Genomic DNA, 18,476 nt, shown 5'->3' on the forward strand with positions numbered 1-18,476 from the left:
ACACAAGTACGCAAACACGGTTGCGTGAAGCGTGGCTCGCAATCGTGAAATTTACGAGACTTGCTCGACCTGTAGATTCTTGTACAAAAGGTGACATACCTTGTCATCTTCTTCGATTGTAGTTCCAGTCGATTCAAGCTCTCGGATTAAAGAATCGAATTCAACGAAAAATTTTTGTAAATCGATACCTTGTTTATATTTCAACGTTAACAACTTTTTCCGCACATATAAACGAGAAAGAATACTTTTTCTTTCAAACACTTTTTCTAAACTTTTTATCATTTCGAATGCTGAGTCACAGTCACGAATATATTCTAAATGTTCATCTGTAATGCATGTGACAATGATCGATCTTGCTGTTGCATCATGCTTTTTATGTTGATTTTGCTCGTCTCTTGATAATTGTGTGAATTGCGTTGCAGTTACTTCAGTGGTAATAAAATCTTTAACACCTTTGGCATCTAGAAGATTGCCTAATCTAAATTTCCATGACGAAAAGTTCGTAGATGTTAATTGCGGATACAAACTCACGGTTGAATTCGCGCCATTTAAACCTTGGACTGCCATTTTTTTGCGGTCACTCACAACACTGCCGGTCGGTATAAACAGCAACACTAAAAAACTTTACTTCTTATTGAATGTACTCTTGGCATGTAAAACTGGAGTCCATAACCTTTTGGAGAAGGAAGCTTGCCGAGTACTTATTAATTAGGTATATTTACTGGGAGACATAATTCATATGCAACGCTTCGTGACGACCATTTTATTAGACTACTTCAACTGTCAATATTGCCAACCTGATTTACATATACTTGGGGATCAGGATAGCTAACATTTCAATACATTGTACAATAGATTTTAATTGAGAGCACACGTTCTTTTTCATGTAATTGCCTTAAAATATGTCTTATTTTTAAAATCCACCGGCCACCGCCATTCCATGACATAATGACAACTGTTTATTGTTTCATAAGCTCAACGAGTGTAATTCTAACAGTGTTGCCATAGTTATATAAAATATATTTTCTTATGAAAAATAAAATATTTCGTTTTAAATAATGTTAGTAGTTGATAATTATATTTTTCTACTAATCCAAATAAAAAAGGTATAGTATTCTACTTGCATGTAATGGCTATTACTCACTCGCCAACGGCTCGTGTCGCAAACTTCATCATCGTGAGTAATAGCCATCATTACATGCTCGCTGAATAATATATACTATTAATAACTTAAATCCTGTGAGCCCTATACTACACTTAAATGTTGATAATGTAGATTATACTATTGGATTCCTCAATTCACACAAAAGTTTTAGGTGTCCATCTCCACTCAAAATTGAAATGGTCAGTTCAAAAGACACGCTCTGTAAGTCACTGAGTAAGTTGTACTATGATTTGTCTCTTATTAGAAATATTATGCATCTCTGCTATTAAATGTTATGATAGCTTTATTTATAGTAGACTTTGGTAAAAAAATTGTTTTGTGGGAGAATTCAGTCAACAGCGACAGAATATTTATTACACAAAAACGCATAATAGCATCTCTTGAGAGCTGTAAGCCCATATTTATTAAGAATAACATTTTAAGTTTCCCATGTAGGGGAGACCGGGGCAGAACGGGATACTCAAGAAAGAAAAAATCATAGAAAGAAAACTAAACTGTGTATTAAAAAATAACAAAGTCAGACAGGATCACTTGCTATTAAACTTCATATAACTTACTTTATTTAGAATCCAAATTGCTTAGTTATTTGGTTATAAAGAACTTAACGTAACAGTCCGAAATTACCATTTTGCCCGGTTACGGGGCAAAATGGGAAATGCTACGGGGCAAAATGGGAATGTATTTTAGTCAGGCTGACAGAGTTCACAAATATGAGCAGCTTCGTCATCATCCTCAACACCTGCGCAGGAATTATAAGCCCATCCATTGCAGACACTATACCCTACCCAGTACCCATCCTTCAGTTGACTGCAAATATAAGTATCCACAGTAGATGCAACCACAATCTTCATCATCTTCTGATGAGTCAGTGTCCATCTGGGTTTCTTTTTTAGTTTTCTTTGATTTTTTTTATTAGTTTCAGTTTTAGTCAGATTCTTCTTACAAAGTTTAAATGCTGTAAAGTAGTGGCAATTTAGGAGAGAGGGGCAAGATGGGATAATATCCCGTCTTGCCTCGACCTCTTTTCCCCAACAGACATCATTTCAAATAAAATTAGTAATCTCTAACGTAAAAGATATCAAAATTCAGTAACATATCTATCATGTTTGAATGAAAAACGTGATAAAACTTGCTTACTCACCTTATAGCACTTCTATAAATGTCACCAAAATTTTTAACAAAACAAAAGAAAACGGATTTTATGTCTGTAAAGAAGCACACTACGTGACTAGGAAGTTTCTTTCTAATGACTGAAGTGAGTCAACCCACGTTCGTTCGAATGGTCCTATTGCCGATATTATGACGACTATAAGTTATGCACACCGATGCATTTCCCGTTCTGCCCCGAGCCTAATTTTGCCCCGGTCTCCCCTATTTATATTTTCAGAATATTACTGTATACTATTGACAATAAAGGAGGTTTGTGTTAACACAAAAATTCAATCTTTGTGTCTTATTATTGTCTACAACTTTGAGTTCTTGACATTTTGTTATTATTACATTATGTATCACTAATTAGTTAAGTATAGTGTGCTGTATGTATTAACTTACTTTTCAGGTTGAGTGGAAGCTGTAGGTAAAGTGACATTTGCATTTTCACAACCGTCAACTCTTCTACGAAGAGGAACTGGTGGTTTTGCTCCAAGGGCCATCCACAAAGCCATACCGACCCCAATTACTAGACCACATACGGATCCCTAAAACAGCAAAATTGTCGATATAATCCATAATTATTTACCAATTTAAAAGAATCCTATAAATAAATGATTTAAAATATACACAAAAAAAAGAAGAATATAGACGTCTTAGAAGAGAGGAAAAACGTATCCATCGACGTAAGAAGAGGGAATATGAACAGAACACTCTCAATGAGATACAAAGTTTATATATGATAAATATGAAACAAGAAAATAGGTACTACAAATCCGACAATAGCCGTCGAGAATTTAAGCCACGATTAAAAATTTGTAAAGACACTTAACGGTGAAATTCTACATGACAAAAACTTAGTTCTTAACAGATGGGCACAACATTTCAGCGAACATCTAAATATAAACGATATTGAAGGAGGTTACAACAGAGGAAATCAACAAAATCCACATCATGAACTACACAGTGAAGACCCAACAAGAGAAGAAGTGTCAAATGCCATCCTAAAACTCAGAGACAATAAATCCCCAGGAATCGACGAAATCTGTTCGGAAATGTTTAAAAAAGGTGGCGATCAACTTTTTGCAGCAATCCATAAACTGATAGTTCTTATATGGTATATTGAATTGGTACCAGAAGAGTGGCTAAAGGGGGTAATATGTCCGTTGCATAAAAAAGGTGATCAACTGGATTGTAAGAACTATAGAGGCATTACTTTGTTAGCATCTGCATATAAAATCTTCGGCAATGTATTGTTTGAAAAACCTAAACATTTTACAAAGGATATTGTAGGTCAATACCAATGCGGATTTACTGCTGGAAAGTCAACTATAGGTACATCAAATTCAAGCACATATGCAGATTCTAGAAAAGTCACTAGAATATAACATAGATAAACTCCATCTCTTCGTCGACTTCAAAGCAGCCTATGACGTGTTAAAAGAAGCGCATTATATATTGCAATGATAGACTTTGGGATCCCACCTAAGTTAGTTAAGTTGACTCAACTAACAATGCAAAACGTAAGCTCGTGCGTTAGAATTCAAGGAGAAAACTCTACGTTCTTTGACGTTAATAATGGTCTAAGACAGGGAGACGCGCTGGCGTGTCTCCTCTTTAATATTGCCTTGGAAAAGGCAGTCAGAAAATTAAATATTAGAATGAATGGAACTATTTTTAATAGATCGACGCAAATTCTCGCATTCGCTGACGATATAGTTATAGTGGTCAGAAGTTTGAGAGACATGGTGCAGTGTTTTACAAGGCTTGCGGACGCGGCAAGTGAATTACGACTTGTGTTAAACGAGGAAAAAACCAAATATATGTTGGTTTCTAAAAACTCCCGAAATATCCAACAGAGAAATCAAATTAACAATCACACCTTTGAGCAAGTTAAGGAATTCACATATCTTGGATCGCTAGTAAACTCAATAAACACGACAAGCGATGAAATAAAAAGACGCATAGCAGTAGCAAACAGAACTGTTCACGGTCTCCATAAACATTTAAAAAATAAAAATATAAAACGTGCAGCAAAGGTCAATATATACAAGACGTTAATAAGACGGGTTTTGATATATGAAGCTGAAAGGTGGACCCTATCTCAAAGTGATGAAAGATTTCTTGGTATTTTTGAGAGAAAAATTCTTAGAAAGATTTTTGGGGCAGTAAATGAAAATGGGCTATGGCGTCAAAGATACAACTTTGAACTGTATCAGTTATACAACGATCCAGATATTGTGAAATTCGTTAAAGTGCAGAGACTTAGATGGGCTGAACACATTGCTAGGATGCCAGACCACGAATACACTAAGAGGTTAACATTTTCAAAACCAGAGGGTACAAGAAGTAGAGGACGACCACGAAGAAGATGAATTGATGATGTTAAAGAAGACCTAAAAATTCTAGGGGTCAGAAGATGGAGGGAAGTTGCCAGGAATCGACAAGAGTGGCGACTTCTTTGTGAGCAGGCCAAGATCCACAACGTATTGTCGAGCCACTTATGATGATGAAAATATACACAGCAACGTCTCAATCAAATTTCATTCCTTTGATTCCATTTTTCTTGATTATTAATACCGCTGGAAAGGATCAGGAGCTACAGCGACTCTACGATAACTTTATCTTTACCCATATCTCTATAAATGGCAAAAATTTATTCGATGTTTGACGTCAGTGCCGCCAGTTATTTCTACTTTGAAGATGAAGATGTTTTTGTTAAATTCTTTTGCTTTTTGATATTGTTCTTCGGATAGATGGCCCCACGATTTCTTTAGATTTTCAGTTCAGTGGAGAGTTGGTGTGTACTGCTAGCTGCAAGCACGTTTTCTCCTATTCTGATCACTACTATAATTGGCTCGCATAACGCATATTCCATGTACTCGGCCCTTTTTGAAGACGATCTTGTTGTCATTGGGGTTGGCCACTTTTTATGGAACGGTCTTCTTCTCCTCATCTGTTAAAAATATTTTTCGCTGCTGGGAGGGATCATCGTGTCTTGTGTAACTAACATCTTTAATTTACTTTGCTGATTTATATTATGAATCTACAATTCACACGGACGTTTCTTACAAAACCGTTCGCCAATATTAATCTTCAAAAACCGCTTCTGTGGCTTAATATGTATAATGGAAACAACTGCTCTAGAAATAGATAGAATAGTTACCAAACTTTTTAAGAGCGTAGGTGCAAAATTCCGGAACAATTCTTTTAAATGCATTCATTTTTATTATAATCCCGATAATAACCCCTAATAATCCCTAATAAAAACTAATAAATATTTTTGGAAAATTTAAACGCAGAATGAGAGACTACTTTATTACCGAGAGCCAAAAGTCCCTTAGAATAAACAAAAAGTTTCTTTTGAATGAGATATTTGAAATTAAAAATCACACTAAATTGTCTCTTTTTTCCTGTAACTTATTAAAATAAGCATAGAAGTTTTTCAGGGACTTCCGGCACTCGGTAATAATGTAATCTTTCATTCTGCGTTTAAGTTTTTGAAAAATACTTATTAGTTTTCTCAGGATTCGAAAAAAATGAACGCATGTGAAAAGCATTGGCCCGAAATTTTGCGCCTACCCTCCGAAAAATCATTTGAAAATGATATGCTGAGAATAATATAGTTTCAAACAACAGGTTACAATTTAAAAAAATTGACTGTATTTATTAGGTTAATTCTGTAAAAGAGAATTATACCTACTTTTGAATGGTAGGGGAACAAAGTATGCTAAATGTGCGGTCACTCGAGCGCTTTGGAGACCTATTGGGTTGTGAAGAGTAGGTCCTAAAACCAAAAAAAGTTAGGTAAGTGAAGTTTTCCAATTTAGTGGGGACTTTCCATTTTTAATTTAATTTTCCATTTCCAACAATGGATTTTTTAGATTATAGCGTCATCTATCCATAATTCGAAAAAATGTCTCGAATAAAAGTTACTTATTTTTACGTAAGGAATCCAAATATGCAATAAAAAATGGGAGCTCCCATTTAATATTTCAAAGTAAACCCCACCCCGCCTCCGTGGGGGTCGTGTTTGGTGCCATTCAATAGATTTTTCAAAAATATTGAATAAATGTATTTTTCAGTTTTTCGATGTTATGTTGATTTCGCGAAATATCGCGGGATTGCTATTTCAAATATTAAATTTACGCCCCACCCCTCTCCGTGCTCCGTGGGAAGTCGTGTTTGGTATCATTCGATAGATTTTTGAAAAATATTGAGTACAAATTATTTAGTTTTTCAATCTGTCATTCATTTCACGAAATATTTGCTTTTTTCTTGTGAAACTTTGGGACACCCATTTCCGTACGCCCCGCTCAAATCGTCAGATTTTTGAAATATACACTCTTTTGCATGTACTTAACTTACCTTATCTTAATCTGACGATTTCGAGTTTTTCTAAGGATAGATATTTTTCGGCCCCCCTTTAACGAACTCCCCTGCATTAAGAGCCAATATATGGTAGAGGTACATTTTCGGGGTACAAGTTTTCTCCCCATGTAATAATCTGACGCGCTCGAGTAACTGCAAAAATCCCCGCTTGGGCTCCCCTACCATTATGGAAAACATTAATAAATGCTCTACATGACATAATCAATGTTAATTTACTGATCAAACCAAAGCCAATTTTTGCCTTTAGAATGACAGACTCGTGTATTCAAATGTTTGAAAGATTTATGTGTATAAATTATGTATTAATCATGAACATTAATATTTTAATAATTAAAACTTACTTCTTCATTTGCCATCGTTGTAAACATTCCCAAAGAAAATAATCCTAGAAGAGGTCCGCCTACTACACCGAATATGGTCAAAGCAGCTTGAAGAAGACCACCTAAAAATTGCGCTAAAAATGCCACTGCTATGCAAACTGCTCCATACACTAACGACAGAAGCTTCAGCTGTACGGCGGAAACTGTTTCTGAAAGAGGTTTCTTACGTATTGCTAGATGCAACGGCTAAAAAATCATATAAATGGTCAATTATTGGTATGAACTACGTGGATTTAAAAATGATTATTTACATTAAAACGCAAAATTAGTAGGTGTTAGTGCAATTCACTTTTGCCGCTAAATATTTAAATTTAAATTTCAAAAACACACAGCTATAATTTTTACGCAGGGTACAGAAGAACCGTTATTGCGCATAAGCGGAAGAGAGTACCAGCAATTCGAAAATGGCGATAACGTAGATTACTGGCCGCGAATACCAAAAATTTCGACTAAATCAATATTCAGAGTGACACAGAAATCGTCAAAAGTTGCTATTTTGGTATGGAAGAGTGCAGATGTGAGACTGGGACCCCAGATCCGAAGACGACAATAACAAATGGCGAGTATCCTATTTTTCATCAGTTGTGCGTTTACCGGATGATCAATTTACTTATCTTATCTAATCTCGTGCGCCAACAGTAGGCTGAATTATTTGTCTAAATTAGTTTCTAAGCAGAATCTTAAATTACATCTTCCCACGTCATCTTTTACAGTTTAATACTACGTCTTCTTCCTTCTTGCATGTAGGCTTTAAAGCCTGTTTCTTCTTCAATATTAGCCTCCTAAATTATTTAAGTTATCGCACCATCTTTTTCTTGGTCTGCCAATACTTAGTTATATGGATGTTCCAGGGGTGTTCCTTTATAGACGGAGAGGCAGCGCTGAAAAATCTCTTTGAATTTACTAAAGCTAGATTTTTCACAGTTGATTACTGTGAGTCTGTAGAGAAACATACTGCGGTCGGTCAAGCGAAACGTAGAACAGGGCTTACTGAGAGGGTATCAAAGTTGCTTTCCTACGAAGGTAATTATTTCCATTTACTAAGGCTGAAAATTAGTACACACAATCTAAATTAAATATAAATAAAAGTTATTATAATCGGTCAGCTGTATGACGGGACAGAGCCGGTCGGTCGGCACCAATAGTCGGTTGATGAAATGAAACATTTTGGCTCGCAATTTTTTCGTCCAGCATGGATTTACTTAAAATTTTCACAGAAGGTAGGGAATAGTCCAAGGATCATTTTCTATATCATGCCGCTATCATACGCAAAAACCTTGGGGTGCTTGCCACCCCATCTTGGAGGTGAGAATTTTTTATTACATTTTAACCATGTAATTCGATGGAAAAAGTGTTTTTAAGAAAAAAATGTTTTTTACATTTTCTTCGTAAAACTAATATTTTTCGAGTTATTCGCGCGTGAAAATAACAGTTTTTAGACGAAAAAATCGACTTTTGAGGGTTTTTTTGAGAATACCTCGAAAAATATTCTATATATTTTTCTCGATAAAAAGTTTCTTTAAAAATGATTTTGTACGATTTTTAAAGAGCTATAAGACTGTGTAAATTAAATTCCGTAAGATCCCTTAGTTTTTAATTGGCGCGGGTTTAAAGGGCTCGAATAAGGGGGTGTTTGCTGGTAAATAGAGGATTTAAACAGCTATATCTGGCTAACTATTCACTGTAATGAAAATCTATGCAAAGGGTAATTTTAGCCATTAAAAAAGCTACAATTTAGTAGTTATATTTTTTTTCGTATCTTCAGTATTTTCAGAGATATTTTGAAGTAGTAATAGGTGAAAAACACCAAATTGCAAAAAATCAATTTCTCAGTTACTTTCATAGTCTTCACAAAGGTAAGAAATATATGCCGTAGAAATTTTAGAAAAAAAAAATATTAAAGTGGAACAGAGTTGTAGCGAGTTAAACGTAAAAATTCGTGACTTCACTATTTTTCTCATTTTTAGGTTAAAATTGCGATTTTGACAATGTTCCGTCACATAAAATTCAAAATAAACCTCTTTTTCATTGTCAGCACCATCGAAAATATAAAATAAGACCAAAATTAGCCATTCACCTCCCATGGTCAGTATGTCGAAAAATAAGCGCTATTTTGGGGACGTATAACGTCTATATTAAATGTGGCGCAATTTTTGTTCTATTAAACATTTATTGTAACTAAAACTTTCCAGAAAACTTCTTTGTACTCTATGTTTTAACATAAACGTAATTAATAAGATAAATTTTAAATTTTGCCTCTTAACTTTTGCGATTAAAATTTGCAATACAAGAATCCGTACCTTGTACTTCAAAAAATTCATAACTTTTACTAGAATAAGACTAAAATCTTAAAGCAGATACCGTTGTCTTAAAAAAAGTGAGCAACATATAGTGTACAAATATTAGATAAAAATATTAAAATCGACCAGAGTTGTAGCGAGTTAAACGCAAAAAACGTGATTTCACTTTTTTTTATTTCTATGGTAAAATTGCGATTTTGACAATATTACCAATTTGATCTAAAATTTAAAATAAATTTCATTTTCGTTTTCAGCACCACCAAAAACATAATTTAAGACCAAAATTAGCCATTCACCACACATGGTCAGTATCTCGAAAAATAACCGTTATATCGGGGATTTCTAATGTCGATAATAAAAGTTGCACTATTTTTTTTTCTATAAAACATTTTGATCAAAAATTTTCCAAAAAACTTCTTTGTACTCTCTACTTTAATATAAACGTGATTAAAATGCTAAATTTTAAATTTCGTCACTCAACTTTTGCGATTAAACTTTGCAATGCACAAATCCGTACCTTTGCCTTTGAAAAATTCATAACCTTTATCAAAATAAGAATTAAAGCTTAAAACAAGTACCGTTGTCTTCAGAAATATTAGACTGTAAAAATTTCAGAAAAAAATATTAAAATTGAACAGAGTTGTAGCGGGATAAACGCAAAAAAACGTGATTTATTTTTTTTATTTTTAGGTTAAAATTGCAATTTTTACAATGTTCCCCCACATAAAATTCAAAATAAACCTCATTTTCGTTTTCAGCACCCTCGAAAATATACAGTATGAATACAATTAGATTGGCCCTTCGGCCCTCCGTGGTCAGTACCTGGTCATTTTAGGGGTATCTCCCGCTCGCCTATAGTAGTTTCAGTAAGTTTGTAGTATTTTGGCTTTCAGCTGTGTATATTCAAGATAAGAAGATCTCTTCAATTGTTTCATAGATTCTGATCTTTCTATTCAGTTTTATTCTACCGCATTGTATCAATAGGAGATCTTTTCCTGAAGCAATATACAGGGTGAGTCACCACTAACGGGACGGAATATTACAGCGAAACGGTAAAAGATTTGAAAAAAATTTAAATTGAATAGTTTGTAAGTTGATAAAAGCTACATTTTAAAATTATTTTGAAATATACAGGATGTCCCAATAAGTGGCGGCGTATCAAAGTTATATTTTTTCTTATGGAACACCCTATATTTTATTGCATTTTTTAATTGTCCGCAAAAATTAAGGTATAGTTTCATAAGGCTTCCCTATACCTATGTACAGAGTGTTCTGAGTTATGTTGACTTTTCTTAAAATGTAAAGTTTTAAAAGAAGGCTTATTCTCAAGTTATTTAAGAAATTATAAAAACATTACTATAATAGTTGGATATTAGTTGAATGTATTCCATGATTAATTATTACACATTTGTCTACAGGGTGTTCAAAATTTATAGTTTCATTAGTGGGGTATTCATTGTGTCATATGATGCGTATTTTAAATGGAACACCATGTATATTAATAAATAATTATACTTAACAAATTTACCTTTTTCGAATGGTATATGGATGTCCTATACCTAGGTCTCATAGTTTTTGCGTAATTTACAATTATTTAAATTCTTACTCTGTAAATCGATTTTAAAACAAAAGATGAAGTTAATTAATGTCATTGTATGACATTGTCATTTTATGACAATACGGTCTGGTAATTATCTTATAATTAATGCATTCCATGATTGATTATTACACATTTATTTACAGGGTGTTCAAAATTTACAGTTTCATTATTAGATTATTCAATGTAGCATAATATGATGGGTATATTATTATAACACCATGTATATTAATCAAAGATTGTACTAAACACAGGTTTCTGGGTTAGGAAGTGCAGCATTTACAATATTTTTAATATTATAACCTTATTTAAAAAAATTCATCTTGGTCAATCCTGGTGACCTAGGTGGCCAAATATATGGACCGAATCAATCTATCCATTTATTTCTAAATTTTATGTTGAGGTTGTTCTTAACATCACGTCAAAAATAAGCAGGAGCTCCGTCCACTTGGAGCCACATGTTTGTTCGCAAGCTAAGTGAAAAGTTTTAAGAAGGATTCAAAAAACTTGTTTTAAGAAATTTAAAGAAGTTGCTCCATTCAGATTTTCGTCAAAAAAATATGGGTCGATAACGTACTGGCTCAGAATACGGCCCCAAACATTAACACTTCATCGGTGTTGGCGATCAACAGTAAAATGTTTGTTTACTGTATCATAATAAAATGAAAGCTATGTCTATTAACTAGACGATTATTATTAAAAGTAGGTAGATTCGTCTGTACACAATACATTCTTAAAAAAAATCAGGATCTTCTCCAAATTCTAAAGTCTATAAACGAAAAGTTAAACGTTCCTGTTCTGTCTAATGCTGGTGTAGTTAAGTTTTATACGGATGATAGTGGTTTTTCTTATGTATTCTACATACACTTGTTAGACTGATCTCCAATTGACTCGACATTTTTCACGTAGGTACTAGTATTTGGGTTTTCCGTAACAGAAAGCAGGACATCAAGTTCGTTGACGTCATCAAAAATAAATGGTTTATTTTTATTTAACTTTTCATACCTATGCAAAATTACCAGCAGCACGGAATCTATCGAGAAATTTCTCAAAAACATCCTTTTTTGGGTGTCCTCTATCAGGATACTTTTAAGCGTAAACTTTATAAGCTAAGAGAAAATTTTTAAAACATTCCCCAATGCAAAATAGCATGTCTACTCTTTCACAGATAGTGTGATTATTCATTTTTAGGAACCATTAAATTTGAATGTAATTGGCTCTTCCAAAACCATTTTTAAGTAAAAAAAAATTGAATATTATACACGGATGTTTATAGTTTTGATAATTACCAGACCGTACTGTCATAAACTGACAATGCCATAGAATGACATTAATCTTTTGTTTTAAAATCGATTTACAGATTAAGAATTTAAATAATTGTAAATTACGCAAAAACTATGACACCTAGGTATAGGACATTCATTTGGTTAAGTCTGCCCCTGGTAGGATTCGAACTACCAGGGGCAGAAATTTTTCATTTATTATAAATTAATAAGTGAAAAATAGTTTCTGTCCTTGTGGGATCGGTACTCACCGGAGGGACAGCAGACGTTCGGAAACAATTAGCGTCTCTTTGCAAAGACAATGTCGTCGACTTTGCAAAGTAACAAGACACTTACTCAACACACACTACACATTAATTATTGTTTAATATTTACAAAACAAACTTACTTTGATATAATCCTCTACTGTAATGGCTGCCAGACTGTTTAATGATGCCGAAATTGTAGACAAAGAAGCACTAAATATGCCAGCCACAAATAATCCAGAGAGCCCAGGAATATCTCCCATTGTATCAACTACATAATATGGCAACAACTAAAAATGCGTCAAAAATAAACAAATTAGATTATCATTATTTTATACTTAACGAATATACAGGGTAGTGAACTTTTGTGACAAAGTCAGTTACAGTTCCTGGAACGAATCATGGCCGGTGACAAACGCTGTCGTCGGTCGTACACCCACCTAAACTTAAAGCAGAGAGGATTTTTCTCAGCGGCCATGGTTCGCTCAGGGAGCTGTATGTGTGTTATTATGGGAGATATCAAAAAAACAAATTTAAAAATTAATTAAAATTCTTTATAAAATGTATATTATATTAATAAGACCCTTTCGGGTTACATGACAGAACGTTTTTGGAATAATAACTTCATCATCAGTGTTCATTACAGGTATATATGCTATGCTATGCCAGACCCCGGCAAAGCCTAGGACTAGGCATTGCCGGGGTCTGGCAAATGTCGCGCCGTTTCGGCATCTTCAAACTATAAACCAGGAATGCATTCAATTCTCACGCATGGAAGATTGTTTTCCGGCAATTGGATTCAATTTCACTTCTCAGCGATTGACCTAAATAAATGGTTCAATTTAGGTTATTTTCATCTACGCTTTTAAGACGTAGGTAGTTAAAAAAACAACGATGTTAGTTTATGTAAACAAACAACTAAATGTTTATTCTAATTCAAGGAAACGAAATTTTTTTAACGCAAATTATAATAAAACATTTTTGAATCGTTACAAATCTTGTAAAGAAGAAGTGAAAAGAATTTTAAATTAAAAAAAATACAGAGTGTTTCATTTAAAAAATAATATATTTGATGTAGCACAGTGTTATGGAAGACTGTATATTTTTCTATGTATCATTTTTATCTCCTATAATAACAGATTTCGTCAGAAAAGTTGGTCATGCTGTATAAATATGAAGAAATAAAAACTACTTAAATCACAACAATTTTGAGTTAATAATTACTCATAAACAAATCTGTAGAATCAATTAGGTCAGTATTAGACCATGTCAATTTTTACAGCAACAAGGTCACACCAATATAACAATAATTCAAGAAAGGTCAAGATTGGCCATATAATTAATTTGTTATCTGCCTTGAAAAAAAGCTTTCCAATTTCAAGAGTATATGGCAGCAATGCGGATACCCAGACACTGGCTATGACAAAATTGGTTTATTAGATGGTTTTCCGTCCCTCTACATATTTTTCTTTTACATATGAGCCGCTGAGAGCAAAAGTGGTGTAAGTCAAAAAATCAAGTTCTCAGCAAGCAAGTGCTATAGTAGAAATTCTGTAAACACGAAGGTGCTTATGGAATTTGTTTTTAGTTTGGACAAATAAATATAATATATTCTTTTATCCAAACAAAAGACAAATTCCATAAAAACCATCGCGTGTACAAAATATCTACTAAACCACTTGTTTACTGAGAACTTGATTTTTTTACTTACACCACTTTTGTTCTCAGCGGCTCATATTATATAATTAGTAATTAATATCGCAAGTTTTTATTTTTATTCATTTTTTATTTTGTTTGACCATATGTGTATGTTATGTACCAATACGGTTCTGTAGGCGCCACCCCCAAACTCATAGCCACTTAAGATAGTTTGGGCACGCTAGGCATATGCGCGCATTGAATCAGATATGTATAGACATTCAGTGTGAAACGGCACAGTTTTTATACAGTTTTTAAACCAAACAAGTGCCAAAACCGCCACCCAGCCTTAGTCGACTAAGAGGAGAAGAAGAAGAACATCATCCAAGGTACCGTACATATACATAACACACAATTTAATTGGTTAATTTTGATTTTAACCCGTTTCAAATCTTCATATAAAAACCAGCACCTGTTTTATTCTAATGTCTTATTTCTAATTGTTAGAATCTATAAGTACAGATGGAATTATATCAATAGTAGACGTAACAACGAAAGCCACTCTGTGGACAACAGAATTATCTACGGTATAAAGCACGAATCTTTTACAGCATGATGCAAAAGTATGGAAAAATTCATTATTTCACAAAGAGACGACTTTAAAAAAATTAAAAAACGCCTCATATCAATTTTAAATTTTAAATAGCCACAGAATTACAAAGTGATCAACCTATGGCATTATCGTTAATGGCAACAAGTTAACCCACCTCAGATTCGCTGACGACATTGTGATTATAGCAAGCACATTCGAGGAACTGCAAATTATTATGGAGGAACTCTCAGGAAGCTTCCAATACGTCGGCCTAAAAATGAACATGGGAAAAACAAAAATAATGACAAACACAGATGACCCCAGACGCAGTGAGATATAACAAGTTCACGAATATGTCTACCTAGACCAAGTCCTAGCTCGAGTTGTGGTGTTACCGTCGCGTGTCGCATGCTCAGAATCCTGTGGACAGCACACATATCCAACGAACGTTTGCTGGAGACCATGCACAAAGAGCGAGAATTGATCAACGTCATAAAAATGAGAAAGGTTCAATACTTCGGTCATATAATAGACCGGTCTAGTTAGACTAAAAAATAGGAGTGAGGCTACAATAATTACCATCAAGCTGAAAATTGGCAGGATTGTTAAAAATACCATCATAAATGAAATCTAAAAAGTCCTCATAAATCCGACCCCTGCTAAAAAATTTACGCGGGGTCAAAGGTCACCAAATATGGTTTTTAGCGATTTTCAGGGAAACGGTAAGTTTTATCGTAAAATTAGCTCTAACAAAAAATGTAGATTAGATAATTATCTATAAAAAATATTTTTCCTAAGAGGCACTGTTTTTGAGATACAACGATTCAAAGAGTTGAAAGACTTCTAGTCGTCATAATATATGTATTAGTACACCAGGTGTATACATCACTGAAGCTGTAATACAAGTAAACATAATATTCTACGGTCAACTTAACTTATATTACACATAATAATATAAGATTATAAATATGATAATGTTTCTACTATACAGCTTGCGGCCTACCGAGGGATACAATGTATAAGCTGTATTATATTACAGTGCCAACAAAAAAATCTTTACAAAGTGAATGTAAGGCGAAAATAGTAAGAATTATTTGAATTTTACGGCTTAATCCCAACAAAAATACACAACAAAATACAACAAATGACAAAGTATTAACTTATAATAATTCTTTTTATTTATACGCCTTAGTTCAATTTGCAAAGATGGGTTTTGTCGGAATAAACACGTTCGTCAGCTAATCTAATCACCCTACATATTCTCTTCTCAGAAGGGTTTGAACATAATAATGAAAGACAACTTTCTAGGCAAAATGTTTATTGCTAAGTACTAATAAATACTTATGCAAATTACACCGTAATTTTCCTGGGTGGCGAAATCCTTCAGGTAAATGACACCCTCGAGGTATTAATTAGTCTTGAGTACTACTCCGGAGTGAAAATACGTGTTAAACCTATATTTTTTTTATCGTGTATTTCGTGTTATTTTCATTGTTATAACAAAAATGTCAGAATATTGTTTTATTTGCGCTAAAATTTTAACTGAAGGTGAAATTGTTACCGTTGAACGTGGTATAAAAACATTAATCAATGCAAGTACTGAAAGAGCTGATGGATTTTTAGAATTTCTTAAACAGCAGAAATCTGTGACCATACATGTGGAGTGTCGTAAAAGTTATACTCGAAAGTGTTCTATTGCTGCAGCTATTAAAAGACAATATGAAAAACAAGAAGCCAGTACATCGACCAAAAGTCCTCCTCTTACTAGAGCACGTGTAAGTGAACCAGCTTTTTGTTTTTAAAAACAGTGCTTATTTTGCGGCCAGGAATGTAATGAAGAGCGTGAAAAAAACCCAGGATGAACAAGAAGAAGAAGAAGAAGAACAAGAAGAAGAAGAATTAGAAGATGAAGAAGAAGAATTAGAAGATGAAGAAGAGGAAGAAGAACAATGAGAAGAAGAACAAGGGAAGGAGAAGTATTAGAAAATTATGAACCAGTTTGATAAATTTCCCTTTTTTTTAATTTATACCGCTTTATATAAAGTTTTGTCATTTTTAACCCTTGCCAATATCAATTATTAAATAGCTTTAAATTAAACAGAATCATAACAGATCCGTGGAATAGGCCTACTGGGGAAACCACGTTAAAAAAACGCGCTAAGTACACTACCTCAAAGGTGGTGTGGAAACGTGTGCGCATATTATGACGATTACCACTTTTTGAATCGTTATATCTCAAAAACGGTGGCTCCCAGGAAAAAAGTAATAAGGCATTTTTTATAGATAATTATCTAATCTACATTTTTTGTTATAGTATAATATGGTTGATCCAAAAGATGGCATAACCCAGACATCCAAAGTGAAAGTTATCCTTCAACACCAAATTGTTCTATATGGTCCACACAGTGTCCAGAAAAAAGTCACACCATTTTGAGCGTCGGGTTTGGGGGGAGAGGGGGAAGAAATCGGTAAATTCGTAGTTTTTTAGGTTTTTCGTCAATATTTCTAAAACTATGCGGTTTAGCATGAACAACCTTCTATACAAAATTGTTCTACATTAAATTTGAAATAAAAAAGGCCCTATGCATAATCTTTCTAAAATGAATGGTCCCAAAGTTACGGAGGTAGTATAGTATAACTAGTCCAAAAAAGGCCTAACCCAAACATCCAAAGTAAAAGTTTTCCTCCAACACCAAATTGTTCTGTATGGTCCACATATTGTTCAGTAAAAAGTTACACAATTTTGAGCGTCCGGTTTGAGAGGGAGATGGGGGAGAAGTCGGTAAATTAGTAGTTTTTTTACGTTTTTCGTCAATATTTCTAAAACTATGCTTTAGCGTAAACAATGTTATACACAAAAATGTTCTACATGAAATTTAAAATAAAAAATGTTCTATACATAATTGTTATAAAATCAACGGTTCCAGAGTTACGGAGGGTGAAGGGTCGAGGTTTTCGATACTTTTTATATTTTTTGGGCAATGTATGGTATAACTATACCAAAAACCCAGACATCCAAAGTGAAAGTTATCCTCCAACACCAAATTGTTCTGTATGGTCCACTTATGTTCAGAAAAAAGTCACACCATTTTGAGCGTCGGGTTTGGGGGGGGGAGAGGGTGGAGAAATCGGTAAGTATAAAAAGTATCGAAAACCTCCACTTTTCACTCTCCGTAACTCTGGAACCGTTGATTTTATAACAATTATGTATAGAACCATTTTATTTTAAATTTTATTTAGAACATTTTTCTATAGAACATTCTTTACGCTAATGCATAGTTTTAGAAATATTGACGAAAAACCTAAAAAAAACTATTAATTTACCGAGTTCTCCCCCATCTCTCCCCCAAACCGGACGCCCAAAATGGTGTAACTTTTTACTGAACAATATGTGGACCATATAGAACAATTTGGTGTTGAATGAAAACTTTTACTTTGGATGTCTGGGTTAGGCTTTTTTTGGACCAATTATACTATACTACGGCCCGGTACTTTATGTCTCCGTTAACAGCCGGTTAGTTATATATATATACACCGTTTTGTAGGCGTCAACGCCCTTCCGGTAGGGATCTATGGAGGAGTGTCACCGAGCCGCAAGCCCTTATCCCTTGCCGTACTGCTCCTCCATAGGCCGATCAGACACCAGCTTATTCCAGACCAAGTCGTAGATTCTTTTTAGAATTTTAGACTACGACGTCAGCCTTTTTATTTTTCTATTCACCGGGCTGGGGCACG

At 33.9% G+C, this 18,476-nt stretch overlaps 1 protein-coding gene across 1 annotated transcript in view; it reads right to left on the reverse strand.

Moving 5' to 3' along the window:
• LOC114327881 (putative sodium-dependent multivitamin transporter) overlaps positions 1-18,476 on the reverse strand; it is a 135,699-nt gene that overhangs the window by 13,725 nt on the left and 103,498 nt on the right. The window contains exons 7-9 of the mRNA XM_028276598.2: positions 12,655-12,801; positions 7,048-7,272; positions 2,717-2,862 (exon numbers count right to left, since the gene is read on the reverse strand). Coding sequence (XP_028132399.2) covers positions 2,717-2,862; positions 7,048-7,272; positions 12,655-12,801 — 518 coding nt within the window. The remainder of the gene's footprint in view (positions 1-2,716; positions 2,863-7,047; positions 7,273-12,654; positions 12,802-18,476) is intronic.

Source organism: Diabrotica virgifera, chromosome 4 (assembly GCF_917563875.1).
Source record: "Diabrotica virgifera virgifera chromosome 4, PGI_DIABVI_V3a".
Lineage (NCBI taxonomy): Eukaryota > Metazoa > Arthropoda > Insecta > Coleoptera > Chrysomelidae > Diabrotica > Diabrotica virgifera.